Source organism: Cricetulus griseus, chromosome X (genome assembly GCF_003668045.3).
Source record: "Cricetulus griseus strain 17A/GY chromosome X, alternate assembly CriGri-PICRH-1.0, whole genome shotgun sequence".
In the NCBI taxonomy this organism is placed as follows: Eukaryota; Metazoa; Chordata; class Mammalia; order Rodentia; family Cricetidae; genus Cricetulus; species Cricetulus griseus.
This window is the reverse complement of record NC_048604.1, coordinates 3,308,658-3,325,578: the sequence shown is the minus strand read 5'-3', so window position 1 is coordinate 3,325,578 and position 16,921 is coordinate 3,308,658. Positions and strand designations below refer to the sequence as shown.

The window sequence follows — 16,921 nt, the reverse complement described above, 5'->3', positions numbered from 1 at the left end:
TCCATACTGATTTCCAAAGTGACTGCACCAACAATGGAGGAGTGTTCCCCTTTCTCACATCCTCTCTAGCATAGACTGTCCTTGGTGTTCATGAATTTAGCCATTCTGACAGGCGTAAAATGGTATCTCAGAGCTGTTTTGATTTTCATTTTCCTGATGGCTAAGAATGTTGAGCACTTTCTTATGTGTCTTTCAGCCATTTTAGTTTCCTCTATTGAAAATTCTCTATTTAGTTCTGTACCCCATTTTTTAATTGGATTACTTGGTGTTTTTTGTATATTTTGGAAATCATCCCTCTGTGTGATGGGTTGGAGAATATCTTTTCCCATTCTGTGGGCTGCCGTTTTATTTTGACTGTGTCTTTTGCCTTACAGAAGCTTCTCAGTTTCAGGATGTCCCATTTATTAATTGTCAATCTCTGTGTCTGTGCTACTGGTGTAATGTTCAGGAAGCAGTCTCCTGTGCCAATTCATTCAAGGGTACTTCTCATTTTCTCTTCTAAGAGGTTCAGTGTGGCTGGATTTATGTTGAGGTCTTTGATCCCTTTGGACTTAAGTTTTGTGCATGGCTATAGATATGGATCTATCTGCAGTCTTCTACATGCCAACATTCAGTTATGCCAGCACCATTTGTTGAAGATGCTTTCTGTTTTCCATTGTATAATTATTTCTTCTTTGTCAAATATCAGGTGTTTGTAGGTGTTTGGGTTAATATCAGGGTTTTCAATTTGAATCCATTGCTTTACCTGTCTATTTATGTGTCAATACCAAGCTGTTTTCTATAATAGAGCTTGAAGTCAGGGATGTTGATACCTCCAGATGTTCCTTTATTGTACAGGGTTGTTTTGGATATCCCAGGTCTTTTGTTTTTTCAAATAAAGTTGAGAATTGTTCTTTTAATGTCTGTGAAGAATTGTGCCCATATTTTGATGGGGATTGCATTGAATCTGTGGATTGCTTTTCGAAAGATTGCCATTTTTACTATGTTGATCCTACCTATCCAAGAACATGGGAGATCTTTCCATTTTCTGGTATCTTCTTTAATTTCTTTTTTGAAAGACTCAAAGTTCTTGCTGTACAGGTCTTTTACTTGTTTAGTTAGCATTTCCCCAAGATATTTTATGTTGTTTGTGGCTATTGTAAAGTGCTATGTTTCTGTGATTTCTTTCTCAGCCCACTTATCATCTTATATAGTAGGGCTACTGTTTTTTTCTTTTTTTGAGTTAATCTTGTACCCTGCCACTTTGCTGGAGGTGTTTATCAGCTGTAGGAGTCCCTTGGTAGAGGTTTTCAGGTCACTTATGTAAACTATCTTATTGTCTGCAAATAGTGAAAGATTGAGTCTTCCTTTCCAATTTGTATACAGCATGATCTTCTTTTGTTTTCTTATTGCTCTAGCCAGAACTTCAAGTGTAATATTGAAGATATATGGAGAGAATGGACAGTTGTCTTATTCCTGATTATAGAGGAATCTCATTGATTTTCTTCCCATTTAGTTTGATGTTGGCTCTTGGATTACTGTATATTACATTTATTGGTTTAGATATGTTCCTGTTATCCCTGGTCTCTCCAAGTCCTTTATCATTATCACAAAGGGGTGTTGGATTTTGTCAAAGGCTTTTTTGGCATCTCTTGAGATTATCTTGTTTGGCAATGAACATAATAAAAGCAATGATCCTTCTGCTTTTATAATGTAGATCAATTTGAGGAGTATCGGTATTAGCTCTTCTTTGAATTTCTAGTAGAATTCTGTTCTGAAATCATCTGGCCCTGGACTTTATTTGGTTGGAAGGCTTTTGATGACTGCTTCTATTTCATTAGGGGTTATAGGTCTATTTAAATTGCTTATCTGTTCTTCATTTAATTTTGGTAAGTGATATCTATCCAAAAAATTGTCCATTTCCTTTAAATTTTCGAATTTTGTGGAGTACAAGGTTTCAAAATATGACCTGAAGAGTCTCTGGATTTTCTCATTTTCTGTTGTTATGTCCCCCTTTTCATTTCTGATTTTGTTAATTTGCATGTTCTCTCTCTGCCTTTTGGTTAATTTGGATAAAGGTTTGTCTATCTTGTTGATTTTCTCAAAGAACCAACTCTTTGTTACATCGATTCTTTGTATTGTTTTCTTTTTTTCTACTTTATAGATTTCAGCCCTCAATTTGATGTTAGTACCTATAAACAAAAATTGATAATAGACACAGACCTCACCATCCCCAATATATAAAAAAGGAGTGTATGAGTGATGCAGACTCAGTACTTATGTATGAAATTCTCAGAAAAATTAAATTGAGAAGAAGGAATTAGAGACTTATGGGAGAAATAAACTACTTCATTCATGGCTATGAACAAATGCATGGTCCACCTGAGCACATCTACAGTAATTGTACTGTACCATAAATGTTCTGTGCCATATATCAATAGAGCGTTTTTTAGTTTAGCCTTTGGGACTTATTTAGATTTGTCACCTTACAGAGAGCTGTTAGGTGGTCAAAGTTGCAAGGACTCTCAATCAAGCATACTCCACAGAGTGCCTCAGCATAAAAAGGGGGGGAGCCAGCATGACAGCGATTCTCTTATAAGACTCTTCCAGAAAGCTCTTCTTCAAGGACTAAGGTAGAACTGACTGACCTTCTCATTTCATATTAGTACTTCTAATACACTTGTTAAGATGTATTTTTCCATCAAACTGCATGATGAGGGGAACTGACATGACCCTTCTCATAGACTCTTTCATGTCCCTAACACCCTTTTCTTGCTCTCAGCCACATGCCCAGTTTCATGTCATTAGCATACAGTATGTGCTCATTTGTGTCCGGATATATGCGCTTAAATGTAATAGTTTGCATTTATTCATGTTTCATCTTGAGAGTGCTTTTCTTGATTTCAGAGTGAGCCCATAGTTTTAATGTAACTTAATTTGTCCATCTATTCACTATTAATGGGCATCTGAATGTTTCCAATGTTCAATACATAATAAAAGTGTCTAAAAATTGCATTAAGTATTTATGTAAGTATGCTTTCATTTCTCTTCATAAATGCCTAGGGATGGAACTGGAAGACTATATGGTATGATATGTTTAAGTTTATATGACGTTGTCAAGTTTATTAAAGTAGTTGTACACTTAACAGTCCGCAAAGATATAGACAATTCTCATTATGTACCCTTGAGTTATGAAAATTTAATGCTAATAGATATTTTTCATTAATAATGATAATATTTACAATATTTTTAAGTTCTATATCAACTTACATAGATTATATTAGACTAGAGTATTTTATTTATAAGTCATTGCTATTATTTGTAATTTAATAAACAGTCACCATAACTCATTTATTTATTAATAATTTCAACCTTCATTGTAAGATAATCTTCCTTTCATTCAGTGAACATCCATCTGTATTTCTTTTCTTTCTTCCTTTCTTCCCTCCTTCTCCCTCCCTCTTTTCTTTCTTTCTTTCTTTCTTTCTTTCTTTCTTTCTTTCTTTCTTTCTTTCTTTCTTATCTGTGTAGCTGTGGCTGTCCAGTGAACTCTCTTTGTAGACAAGACTGGCCTTGAACTTAGAGATCAATACATCTCTGCATCCTGAGTGCTGGAATTAAAAGCATGCACTACTACTGAACATTGGTGGCTATCAGTATTTCATTCAGGAACAGTCTAATGCTAACAATCACAGATTTGCATTCTTTCAGCTCAGCTAGCTGGGGTTTATAGATTTCCTTCCAATTTTAACTTCATATCCTTCTTTAAATAGGGCCAGTTTTAGGCTATTATCTCTTCAAAATTGTCTCAACCATTCTTTCACTTTTGCCATTCTACTGTTTTAGGCCTTCTTGGTGAATCTCATGCCATTTCTCTCTGTGCATTTCATATTTTTGTCTTTATAGGTATTTTCTGTTGGTCTATCATTTAATTCAGGGGTAACTTAACTATTTTTAAATAAATGAATATTCATTTGTATTTCAAGTTCTATGATAATCATCATGTTCCTGAACCCAGTCTGTCTCCTGCATTTTCCCTCATTTCATTCATTTATTTATAAATATTTATCATGACTATTTGAAAATCTCTGTTTGATTACTCCAACATCTATAGTCCTACAGGCCTGTATTTTTAAAGTGTGGTATAATCCATACACAATAAAGTGAAAATATCTTTCACATTTGAGCTTTTTGGAGAAATGTATACAGTTGTATCAATATATGGCTAGTCATTACTGCATTTTTGTGGATAAAATATATGAGCTTTCTTATTAAAGTGTTTTTATTTAATGTATTTTATGACATTATTCATTTCAATTGGTTATATGTATAAGAGAAGAATATCCAAATTAGGGAGGGGGGTTATGTATAATGATACAATCACTTGGGAAAATGTTTGACCAATTCTTATACAGCTAACGTACATATTCCATAAGATACATGGACATTGTATCATTTTTGTGTTTTATTCCAAGGGCATCATTTTTTTAATTATTGTATTTAAGTCCATGAATAATTCTCGATTAATTATCTCCAATTATATCTTTGTGATAAGTCAAGTTTCTATATACAAGAGAATACCTTCAAGTTCATTGTAGTGTTTAATTTACTCATTTTTCTTTTCTTTATGTCAATACAATGCTGCCTTAATGACTATTGCATTTTAAATCATCTTGACATCTTATGGGGCATATCTCTCCAGTCTGTTTTATTAAAGACAATATTGGCTATTCTTGGGTCTTTGTCTTTAATTTTTTAAATTAACGTTTAAAATTGGAGGTTTTCTTGTCAGTGCAGTTACTGTAAATAAGAATTCTGAATTAGTATGAGGCCATTATAAAAAGAATAAATTCTCAAGGAAGCCTGTATTTTACATATAATGTAAAATGTTTTCACATTATCTCTCTATAATTTCTTAATTTTCTTTTACGTTGAGGTCACAACCATTCAATGGTATTGGATTTGTGGAAATGTTTTTTGTCTTTATTACTTATGGTTGATATAATAAGTTATCATATATCTAGTGTCTTAAAATACCACAAACCTGCAATTACAGATCTAGGCATAATAAGCCTGAAATTAGTTCTACTGAGTTAAGGTCAATCTTGACCTGGGTCCCACTCTCTCTGAAGGGTCTGGTGTAATAATAATAATAATCTATTGCCCTTTGCAGCTTTCAATGCTACATCAATTGTATTTCTTGGCTAGTGAGCCTTTCTTTCTTCCTATAAGACAACAACAGAACATCTTCCAATTTGGCCTGCTTCCTTTATCACAACACTTATTCTTCTATAATGTTATACCTTTCTTATTTTTTTGTACTTTCTCTCTGCTGCTGCTGCTATGTTCTCCTGGACCTGAACCAATATGCTACTTCTCTCTGAAACATCATTTACTATTGATGTAACAACACTGCACAGCTTCAAGATATTGGCAGAAATGCCTTCTATATGAGTATCTAGCATATCCAATTGTATGCTTCACAAACTCTGTTTACCCAGTGATTCAACAGCCTGGAAGAATAAATTTTTTGTCCTCTGAAAAACTTGCTGTGGGAAAAACTGGCAGAAAATGCTTTAAGTCTCTGAGGAAAAAGAGGCCAATATAAACTTCTTCCTAGATCTAAGTAACATCATACTGAAATAAATTTCTCTAATTGCATCGTACTGTTTGAGAAACCATCTAAAGTGTACACCCAGCCTTTACTGAATAGCAGTGAATTCTTTCTCTCAAAAGGCTGAAACATATACAACAAGTCATAAATATATTAACTATATTATTCCTGAGGGTTGGAGAAATGGCTCAGGAGTTAAAAGGATTTGTTCCTCTTACGGAGGACTTGGATTTAGCTCCCATCAACCACATGGTAGCTCACAACCATCTGTAGCTCTAGTTCCAGATGGATCTTATACCCTCTTCTCACCTCATAGGCACCAGGCATGCACACAGCACAGCACACACACACACACACACACACACACACACACACACACACACACACACACACACACAAACACATACACAGAGAGGGAAATACTTATAAACATAAAATAAAATAAATTTTAAAATAAAGCCCAATCTATTTATCTGTTTTCAGATTGGTTATCCACCCTTGACTTTTTCTACTCTCTGCACTAAATATGTGTGTATTTCACTGAAGACTCAATTTCTTCCTGGTTCCCAGGACAAAATAAGATAGGAAACATTTGGGTAATTGCACTACTGCATCATTTGTAGCCCTGCTCCTTTGGTAAGAATTTGGCTGCTTACCAGCCCACAATTTACACTGGCAGAGAAGCTAGGAATCAAGGAGGACTCTAAGAGAGACATACATGGTCCCCTGGAGAAGGGGAAAGGGACAAGATTTCCTGAGCAAATTGGGAGCATGAGGGGAGGGGAGAGGGAACTAGGAGAATGAGAAGGGGAGAAGAGGAGGGATGAGGAGGACATGATGGGGCAGGGAGGTTGAGTTGGGGGAAGAACAGAAGAGAGCAAGATAAGAGATAACAAAATATAGGGAGCCATTATAGGTTTCAAGAGAAATCAGGAGCTAGGGGAATGTCTGTAGATGTACAAAGATGACACCAACTAACAATCTAAGCAACAGAGGAGAGGCTACCTCAAATGCCCTCCCCTGATAATGAGATTGATGACTGACTTATGTACCATCCTAGAGCCATCATCCAGCAGCTGGTGTAAGTGGAAGCAGACACCCACAACTAATCACTGAAGTGAATTGGAATCCAGTTGCAGAAAAGGAGGAGTGATGAGCAAAGGAGTCCAGACCAGGCTGATGAAACCTGTAGAAACAGCTGGCCTGAACAAGGGGGAACTCTTGGTTCCCAGACTGATAGCTGGGAAACCAGCATTGGCCTGATCCAGACTTCATGAACATGGGTGTCAGTGAGGAGACCTTGGAAATCTATGGGGCCTTTTGTAGTAGATCAGTAGTTATCCCTAGCATAGGCATGGACTTTGGGAGCCAATTCTACATAGAGTGATATTCCCTGAGTCTAGACACATGAGGGCGGGCCTAGGCCCTCTCCCAAAGGATATGACAGACTCTGAAGACCCCCCCCCATGGAAGGCCTCATCTTCTCTGGACAGCAGAAAGTGTATGTGATAGGTAGGGTTTTAGTTGGGGGGCAGCAGGGGAGAAGGGGAGGGAAAGGGATCTGGGATTGACATGTAAAATAATCTTGTTTCTAATTTAAATAAACAGGCACCTCCTTAGTGCATGCAGTAGGCATTGTGTCAGTCTCATAATGTAATTTAACTAAAAATGGAGAGAAAGAAAAAGAAAGAATTTGGTTGCTTGAAATCTCAGCATCTGACAATGCCATTACTGCTACTGGGCTTGGATAGCATCCTTTTCTGCAGTAGCAGTCCATTCCTCTGCCTTTCTTACCTCTACTAGGACTATACAAGTACTTCTCCCCCATTCTCCATGAAGCACTTACCAAAGACTGTGCGGGCAGGGACAGATTCTCTATTAAGCCAGAAAGACACTTGTGACAGAATGACAGTCATGATACATGGCAAGTAGGTCTGGATGACAAAGTAGCCAATTTTTCTCTTCAGATGAAAGTGGGTTGTCATGACGACATATTCTCCTGGACAGAGAATAAAATTATGCAGCATGGAGTCATACAAATATTGTTAAAGCAACTTGGGCCTCAGTTTTGTTCCCAGAGATCCTCAATCTCACATTCAAGTTAAGACATCCTAATGCCTTCCGAACTCTTGAGCTCAGTAATAATGAAAATAATGTAATAGTAATTTGGTGTGAAAGATACACTAACAATATGCTACAACAACTTGTGCAAAGCAAATCTGACAAGTTTATTCAAATCATGTTTTTACTTAAGTAATAAGTAATAATGATGTTTTCATAAAGAAAGTACTTCCTACACACTTTATTAAAAATAATTAATTTCACAATGGCCCTATGAAGTGTGTGAACTCCTGTGGTCGTCATTTTGCAAGTCAAGAAACTCAAACAACAATAGATAAATGGTTTTAAAGTTCTCAAAGCAGAACACCTCGCACAGGCACCCAGTTAGTAACTAGTGGTGCTCCAAAATGAAGATCACATAGGTTGTATTCACAGTTTATTCTTTTCATCATCATGCTTTGGTATCCTACATACATTATTTGTTTAGAACCAAAAGATCACATGAGGGCTGGAGAGAAGGATCAGTTATGATGAGCATGCATAGGTTCTTGCAGAGGATCCAGGTTCAGATTTTAGTACCCACATTAGGAAACACACAACCTCCTGAAATTCCATCTCTAGAAGAGCTTACACTCTCGTCTGGCCTCTGTGAGCCCTGAGTGCACATGATGTACATACAGGCAAGCACACACACACCAATATATGAAGATATAAATTGTTTTAAAGTTCTCACAGCAGAATTTAAACTAACCTATATAATCTCATGCTCTTTAACAGAGTTGCTGATAGGTTGTAAACAACAGTCCATAGCAATTATTACTCAGTTAACACCAATCGTTAATTTTCAGTCTTCTGTATTTTTCAATAGCATTTGACATAGGTGAACCCTCTATTTTCCATGAATAGCAGGGACAGAGACTAGCATGATGTATCCTCAGTCCAAGCAGCAGAAAAATGTTTGGCCATCAGTAGAAGCTACAAACAGGCAAAGATCAGGTTCTTCCTCACTGTCTCTAAATAGAAATAATCCTGGCGATGCTTTGATTTCAGAATCCTAACCAAATATGAGAGACAAGAAATTTAGTCTGTTTTAAACCACCAAGGTGATAATAACTTGTTATAAGAGCCTTGGGGTGTGCATCTGTAGCTAGATCTTTATTTAGCATAACTATTTGAACATCTAATAGGAATTTTGACATTTTACTTTCTCCCCTATTCTATTCCAAATGGATTCTGTCAACAGATTATCCCATCTCAAAAACTTGTAGCTCTCAGGTTAATGAGCCCAAATTTAAAATATTCACAATGTTTGGCCACATATTGTCCCTTTGTCTCTTTGTTTCCATATACCCGACTTCCTTTTTCCTTTCGTCCCTTCTTCTCCTTCCAACACTTTTATTATCCTCTTCCACAACCCTTCCTTCACCCTTTCCTATTGATAAGGAGTTGAGGACTTATTTCTCCCAAGAGTTGGACTCTAATTAGCTTGACCATTTTCCCCATACTTATATCCCTGATTCATGTGAAATATTTAATACATAAAATGCAATTGATATATTAATGTTAGTATATACTATTTAATATTCACAGTTACACTCTATGAATCTGGAAATAAAGATAAATGTACTTGTGAAAAGTTCATCAAATCAACTATTTGTTTTAAATAACTGAATATATTATCTTCAAGCTTTTCTCCCCTTTCTTCACTATTGGCTTTGTTTTCTGTTTTAAAAATGGCAAAAGCCATCTTCTTACTGAAAATTAAAGCCTTGTCCTGGTTGAGGAGCCATCATTTATTTCAGCCTTTTAAAATTTTTTCAGATTATCAGAATCCACTAGAAAAAGACAAGAGGAAAATGGAAGGCCACTTTAGCAATTCACAGATATTTAGGAAATTAATCCATTGTACAAATTCACTGACAAGTTCTTTTCAGATATATCTCCAACATTTTCCATCATCTCTCCATATTTTTTCTGTCAAAGTGAGAACTCAGACTTTCATGAAATTGGGAAAATTTTCCATTTCCTTTAATTCTATTTTCACTGGTGAGATCTATCTTGTTAAGCTTAAGTACCATCTGTGTTGTATGTGAAATAGTCAATATGATAATATGTTTATAAATTAATTATTATCTATTATTTAAGCTTGAAATGTAGAACAGCTTACCAAATCAATGTTGAGATGAATTGCTATGTTCCCTTCTTTTGGCCTCTATTGCTGTCTCTCTTTGCTTTTATGAAAATGATTATTTAAGTGGTTTGGAGAATTTTCCCCTGCTTTCTCATTCCAGCCCGTTAACATTACCTGAGCTACATGTGAAATATTTGAAGCTATATTATAAGTAACTTAGCTATTGAGAGTTATGAAATACATAGAGGATTTTAACAAAATATCTTCACAAATTAACTCAATATACAAATAAAGCAGTATTCCTGCCTTAAATCCATATCTGGTATTTTTTCTTCTCCCTACACCTATTCCTGATTCTTTATATTGCCTTCTGTAGTCTTTTAATTTCCATGTCTCTGTGTTTCCTTTATGTCTCTTTCTTTCAGTTTCCTGTTTTTGGATCTCTCTACACATAGACACAGCATAAACAATTGGAATTACAATAAACTGATGTTGTAGCAAAAGGTTAAACATCTAAAAGTGATTGGAAAAAATATGAGTCTTAAGTATCCTAAATAACCAATATAATAATTTTCCAAATGGGAGAAAATTGAGTCAGTAATTAAATAGAAACCGGTGTCAATAACTAGTCAACAAGCTTGAAGAATTTCATTCATTTATTTTACAGATATTTGAATCTTGAACCAAGACATAAAAACTCTGCAATTACATCACAGTGGAGAGGAGACTGACAGCATTTGGAGAGAAATTCAACCATATGGAACAGAACACCTGTGGAGTGGAAGTCTCTTCTTTACCCATAATGTTCCTAGTCATATAATGGAACCTCCATGGAGGGGCATATTCAATATTTACAAGAGAATTACTGCCACATTTATGTGAGGTAATAATATTTCCATAGTTCTTAAATAAAAAGGTATGAAAGTATGTATACCAAAATGTTCCCTACTCACCCATCTTATTTTAATTTGCTATGAGTAACCATGGTTAATGTTGCTTGCCTATTTCCCTAGAATTACTACATATATGCATACACACATAATATATATATATAGCATGATAGCTAAAGGTAGCTGTAAAATGTATATCTACTCTTATTCAATAATTTGATTCAGAAACAGAAAAAGCAAAAGAGAAAACGAAATTTAGAAATGGACCTAAGTACATGACAAATGCAGTGTTTAAATGATAAAAAAAAAAAACAAGTATGAACCACTAAGACAGAAAACAGGTCAAGAATAAGTGAATAGAGGAGCGCAGCACAGGCACAGTGAGCTACTGAGATATTTGCTTTTTTTCTGTCCAAAGAAAAAGCCAGGACACCTTTCCCCCAAAACCTTCACAGGCTCTTTCTACAGAGCAGTGATTAAATTAAAATGGATGATGCCCAGTAAAGAAGTAATTCAACCCCAACAAAACATATTACTTAATATTTCCTCTCTCTGTGTGTTTCTTGCTCTGTTTAAATTTCTAATACCAATTTTTAAAATCTTAATGATGAACAGAGAGCTATATTTGTTTCTTCATCAGTCCTTTAACAAATTTATGCTCTCACACTTCAGAAGGTCAGAAATCTCAAACCAGATTTTCAAAACCCCATGCTTTCATTAAATACATTTGAGTGATATGTATAAAATAAAAATATGTATATTTATGAGAAAACATGTAATATCTTGTTACTCATATATAACATTGCCTAAACTGCATTCTTTCTGATGATTCTAGGGAAGTGGCTACCAGCATTTCCTGCTTGGTAACCCTGCTTTTCTGTTATGACTGGTCTTCTTGCCTGCCTGACATTTATGAATGAACTTTTGTCATTATGTTGGTCCTACCAGCATAATCCAGGACTATATCTTTATTTAAATACCATATAAGAAACCTTAATTCTACCTTCATAACCTAACATGCTCAAAGATTCTGGGATTAGGATGTGCTATCATTAGTGCTCATTGTGACCATCAGAGTAACTAAATGTACTCTTTAAACTTCTAGAAAGAAAGAAGACAAAGAAACAAAGACAAAAGGAATGATAGCATATGAAACATAGGTGACAGTTACACACAGCCATAAAGACATATTGAATCTCGTAGAGGAGCAGAATGGTAGTGGTTGAGTGAAGTGTACTATGCATTCATATACTTGACACAAAGTAATCTATGTTCTAGCTCAATAAGTAAAAAGATATAACAGTATAAGAACATTATAAACATGGAGAGAAGTAAAACATAAGTGCTTAAGGCACTGAATTATTCTGATCCATGATTTCTTTATCCAGATACCTGGTACAATACTGCTTACTTCTCAGTGTTGTTCAAGGTTAAAATAAGTTACTACATGTCCTTAGTGCTATGTCTTGAACACACTTCATGCTCAACAATTATTCATTATCAATTTCATCACCATGTATATGTTAATTTCTTCATTATTAAGAAAAATAAAACAAGATTTTCTGGCTACAGTAATTTGTTGAAGTTGCCAAAAAATTTTCCAGATATTGGATATGTTAAAACAAGACAACTGTATCACTCAGAGGTTTGAAATGAAGTTATAAGTAGAGCCTGACTCTGTTTAAAACCTGTAAGAGACTCTTTCCTTGCCTCTTAGTGATCTCAACTTGTTTTCTCTTATGGAAACATCCACCTAATCACAGCGTTTATGTTCATAGTCTTTCATGCTCATTCTTCACTCTGTCCAAGTTCCCCTTTTCAGAAGAATACCAATGATATTACATTACTGCAATATGACCTCATCGTCAGTGACTACATTTATAATGACACTATTCCCAAATAAGGTAGCATTCCACATTGATACAGTTAATATTTTGACATATCTTCATCGGTGGGAATAATTGAATTCATAATACCAATATTGCTAAGGAAAAAGGAAAACTGGCATGCTCATACAGGGATAGTGGGAAAGGGAATTTGGTTAAATATTCAAAGCAGCAGTTTGCCAACATGTGTTATTTTTAAAAAGTGTTCTGTCTGTATCATAGACAGATAATTACACTGTAGCAAAATGCTGTCTGGAAAAGGAGGGTCTACACAAATATTGTTAATAGAATTAAACACAGGGCATAATGGTAGAAAATTGGTTAAGCAAATAATGAGCCCTGCACAGTGCCATTACAAATGAAACTATTATTTTGCTGAGTTTCAGCAATTTAAAGCTACATTTTCCACAGAAAAATACAAATAATTATCCAGAATTCTAATTTTAATATTTTAGTTTTGTTTAAAGTAAACAAAACAAGTGTTAATGCCTTTATTACCATTGTACTATATTGGTTCTAAATTATATGTGCATTTTGCTTGCCTCCTATACATCTAATGAATGAAAACTATAAAAAGCATAATGCACAAAATATGCAAAAGAATAAATGGTATTGGTCCTTTAATACTGATACATTTCAGTGTGCAAAAGGAATTCCATATAGTGACATGCACAAGTCAATTAAATCTTTTTAGAAAAATTTTCTATTTTTCTATTTTGATTTCTATGTTTGTGTCTGTCTACTTCTCTATCTCCATCTCTCCATATCTCAGGTGTGTGTGTGTGTGTGTGTGTGTGTGTGTGTGTGTGTGTGTGTGTGTGTGTGCGCGCGCGCATGAGCTTGTGGATGCCTGGGTAAGTCAGAAGATAGTGTCAGATCACCTGCAACTGTGTTTTCAGGGTTATAAGCCACTGTCTATATATTAGTAGAGAACCCAAGTCCTTTGTAAGCGCAGCCATTACTCTTAACTACTGAGGTATCTCTCCACTCTCTGGATTTTTCTAGGTAGTGCAGTTAAAGAGTTAAACTGTAAGTCTGTAATTTTGGTGGACTGGTTTCAGGAGCCCCTATTAATACAAAATCCCCAAATGTTCTAGTCTCTTGCATAAAATTGCAAAATATGTATATAAAGTCTATTTTCAGCTATACTGTTCTTTACAACTAAAATATGACATACAACACAAATAATTCTTACACTACATTGTATAGAGAATGACAAATATGTACATAGTTTAGCCTACAATTAAGACAGATTTTCATTCTTCACTTGACTGAATTTGCTGATACAGAGCCTATAAATACATTGGTGGGTTGGTTGTATCCAAATTTTCTCTACTGGCTTTTTTTCATGCAATTTTATTGTTCTTGTTATGAACACATATTTTCCATGTGATAATATTGAAACAGTGGTTTAAACCATGAAATGATATCTTGGGCTGCTTGGATAACTAGTAAGATTGATTTTCAAATTTGATGTCAAGTAGGTGTTTCAGAAGAGGACCAGAATTGGGAACACAATTAATTGGTGCAGAATAGACTCCTGGGGATAGGAAATGCACAGCCCTGGGCAAAGACATTTCTAACATGTTCCACGTTCTCCTAGTCTTAAAATGAAGAACAGACAAAATGAGCATGCTATAACATCATGAAGTCATAGTCAAATGATGTTCAAATCATGAAAGAATGGCTGGGTATCAAACGTTATTGATCATTGTGAACTCACAGAGATTAGCGTTTGAAAAATAATGCTGAACACCTCCACACTATAATAGCACAAAGTATTTTATGTGACATGTGGGACCTAGTATCTATTCCATTTTCCCAATTACTCTGTTTTTCTTTTGTGGTTTTTTTTTAATTTCAAGTAAATTTCCATTTTCATTGCACCCCTAGAATAAGGTAGTATTCAAATGGACAAATAGCATACTACAGAGCAAGTCTGTCAAAAACTGCTTTTTTACCCAAAGCTGAGCTTTTGAGAAGACTTCACAGGTTTTGTGAAAAAATGTTTTCTCTAAGGAGGGTGATGTAGTGAAGAAACTAATTTGCTGACTCCACTTGAATCTCAAAACTGTTTCAAAGGTTAAATAAGTCATAAATACAATGCTGGCATATTGTACAGATAACACAGAAGTTTAATAAACAAGCCAATACCTGTACTAGAGCGGATTATCTCTGTTCCAACAACATGGCCAAGCAAGTCATATTGATTCAGGCGAGAGCCATCCTGTGCTACTTCCACAGATTTGTTCTTCCCAAGAGTCCAAGAATAAATCACTTCAGCTTTGGTATAGGCGTCTATAGCAGAATTGGTTGAAAAAGAAGTTTAAGGGAAAGGAAAATGATTTCCTATCATGTTAAACATGTACATGATTTAATAATATTCAATTTAATACAGCTTCCATCCACAAAGCTTTCTAGTTACATGTTTGTTTTTTCATGTGAATCCCCCTTCTATTCATCCGCTCCTTTAATAACTGCTCAGTAAATACTTATTATAGTATTATAACATACACAAAACTACATATTTTGTACCTTTAGTGACTGACAATGTTCTATAATAACACCTTTCCTTTTCTTGGAGGAAAAATGTATAGATATATGGAAGAAGAACTAAAATACCACCTCAACCCCAAATGTCAAACTCAAAGAAGACAAGAGCAGAAAACATACCTGAGTGAATCAGGCTGGGAATAGAAATAAATTGCCAGGAATGTAATAAAACTTTCTTCAATTAATGATGAGATGAGCATGTGAGATTAGGATAAAAATTCAAACTAATGATATTTTAGGTTAAAAATAAAAAAACCAAATTAAAATAGCAATAATTAATGATTACTATTTTCATTACTTATTATCACTTTAATATGCAAACCAGAAATCTCACATTTTCTTTTATACCAGGTTATCAATGTTTTCTCTTTGATTTAAATTAAAATGTCAAATACACTATTGTTAACATATTAACAAAGGTGTGAGCTGGCATAGAGACACATAGTTTTTGTCAATATCATAAATGCATGAGTTGATTTCTTCCTATGGTATTTCTACACTGAATTTCATAGAGTGAGAACCTAACCCTAAGTAGGGAACCTAGGCTCAGAAAGGGAAACTAATCACCATAGAGTTTGACTCTTTCCTCCAAATTTTAAGCTGTCTGTTGTTAAAGTCAGAGAGGGAAAGTGTCTCCACCTCAAGATATCAGCTACTATATGTTTAATATTCTCTAGTTCAATACTTTACCACAAAGCCAATAATTTCTAGTGAATCTTCTAGTAAAACAAGGAAACCTCTTTGCAAAAATTTGCAATAGTGACTATACTAATCATAAGCAAAACTTGCATTAATACTTACATGTGTATATTGATTATGATTTGTATACATTTTTAGGACTTGTTTTCAAATAAGTAAACCATTCTATGATTAACTTATAAGGAATAACATACAAAGAACTCATGGACATCAAAATTCCCATTGGTACCTTGACCAACTATGTATAATTCTATGATAGTTTTATATATGTGTTGTCAGATGTGCCTAAAAATTTATATGAGGTGATTTGGGATTGGCTCAATTGGTAAAGCACTTACCACATAAACATGAAGGCCCAAGTTCATATCCCCCATCTACCATATAAAAATCTAGGTACATGCTTATAGTTCCAGTGTTACTATGGTAGAGACAAGCATACCTGGAGCTCAAGCTGGATGGCTAGTTTGTCTAGCCAAATCACTAAGATACATATTCACTAGGATACTGTCTCAAATGACAGGTGGAGAATGACTGAAGAAGACACCCAGTGCCAATCTGTGTCTTCCATACATATACATGTGCACACAGAAATATTTTTAAAAGATAATTGTACAAGAGATTTAACTTCTCCACATAAATTGTTGTACAAATTGTCTCAATCATTTCTTAAACATATTTATAACAATACTTCACACTGACATACAATTAGTCCTACAATTATTAGGATACTTTCTTTTTAAAAATATTTATTTTACATTTCTGTGTGTCTGTGTGTGAGTGTGTGTGTGTATGTATGGTGTGTGTGTGTGTGTGTGTGTGTGTGTGTGTGTGTGTGTGTGTGTCTGTGTGTGTGTGTGTGTGTGTGTGTGTGTGTGTGTGAGTGTGTGTGTGTGGACAAATGCCTGTACATCCCAGAGTGTGCATGTAGAGGTCAAAAGCTACCTCTTTGGCCAAGAGTCAGTTTTCTTCTTCCAGAGTCCTGGGGTTCAAACTCAGGTTATCAGGTTTGAATGCAAATGCCTTTGACCACTGAGCCATCTCATCAGCCTCAGTAGATACTTCATATATTGATAATATATTAAATACTTTGATGCCTAAAATTTTCCAG

General features: G+C 34.9%; 1 protein-coding gene and 1 long non-coding RNA gene across 4 annotated transcripts in view; one reads left to right on the top strand and one right to left on the bottom strand.

The window, feature by feature from the left end:
• LOC113837607 overlaps positions 1-10,668 on the top strand; it is a 36,638-nt gene extending 25,970 nt beyond the window's left edge. For all 3 annotated transcript variants that reach the window (XR_003488275.2, XR_004771479.1, XR_004771478.1), the window contains 2 exons: positions 2,472-2,612; positions 10,453-10,668. This is a non-coding gene — a long non-coding RNA (uncharacterized LOC113837607). The remainder of the gene's footprint in view (positions 1-2,471; positions 2,613-10,452) is intronic.
• The window catches only part of LOC100754835 (gamma-aminobutyric acid type A receptor subunit alpha3), a 160,113-nt gene that overhangs the window by 13,530 nt on the left and 129,662 nt on the right, over positions 1-16,921 (bottom strand). Inside the window, exons 6-7 of the mRNA XM_035450193.1 lie at positions 14,716-14,859; positions 7,440-7,592 (exon numbers count right to left, since the gene is read on the bottom strand). Of these exons, the coding sequence (XP_035306084.1) occupies positions 7,440-7,592; positions 14,716-14,859 (297 nt within the window). The remainder of the gene's footprint in view (positions 1-7,439; positions 7,593-14,715; positions 14,860-16,921) is intronic.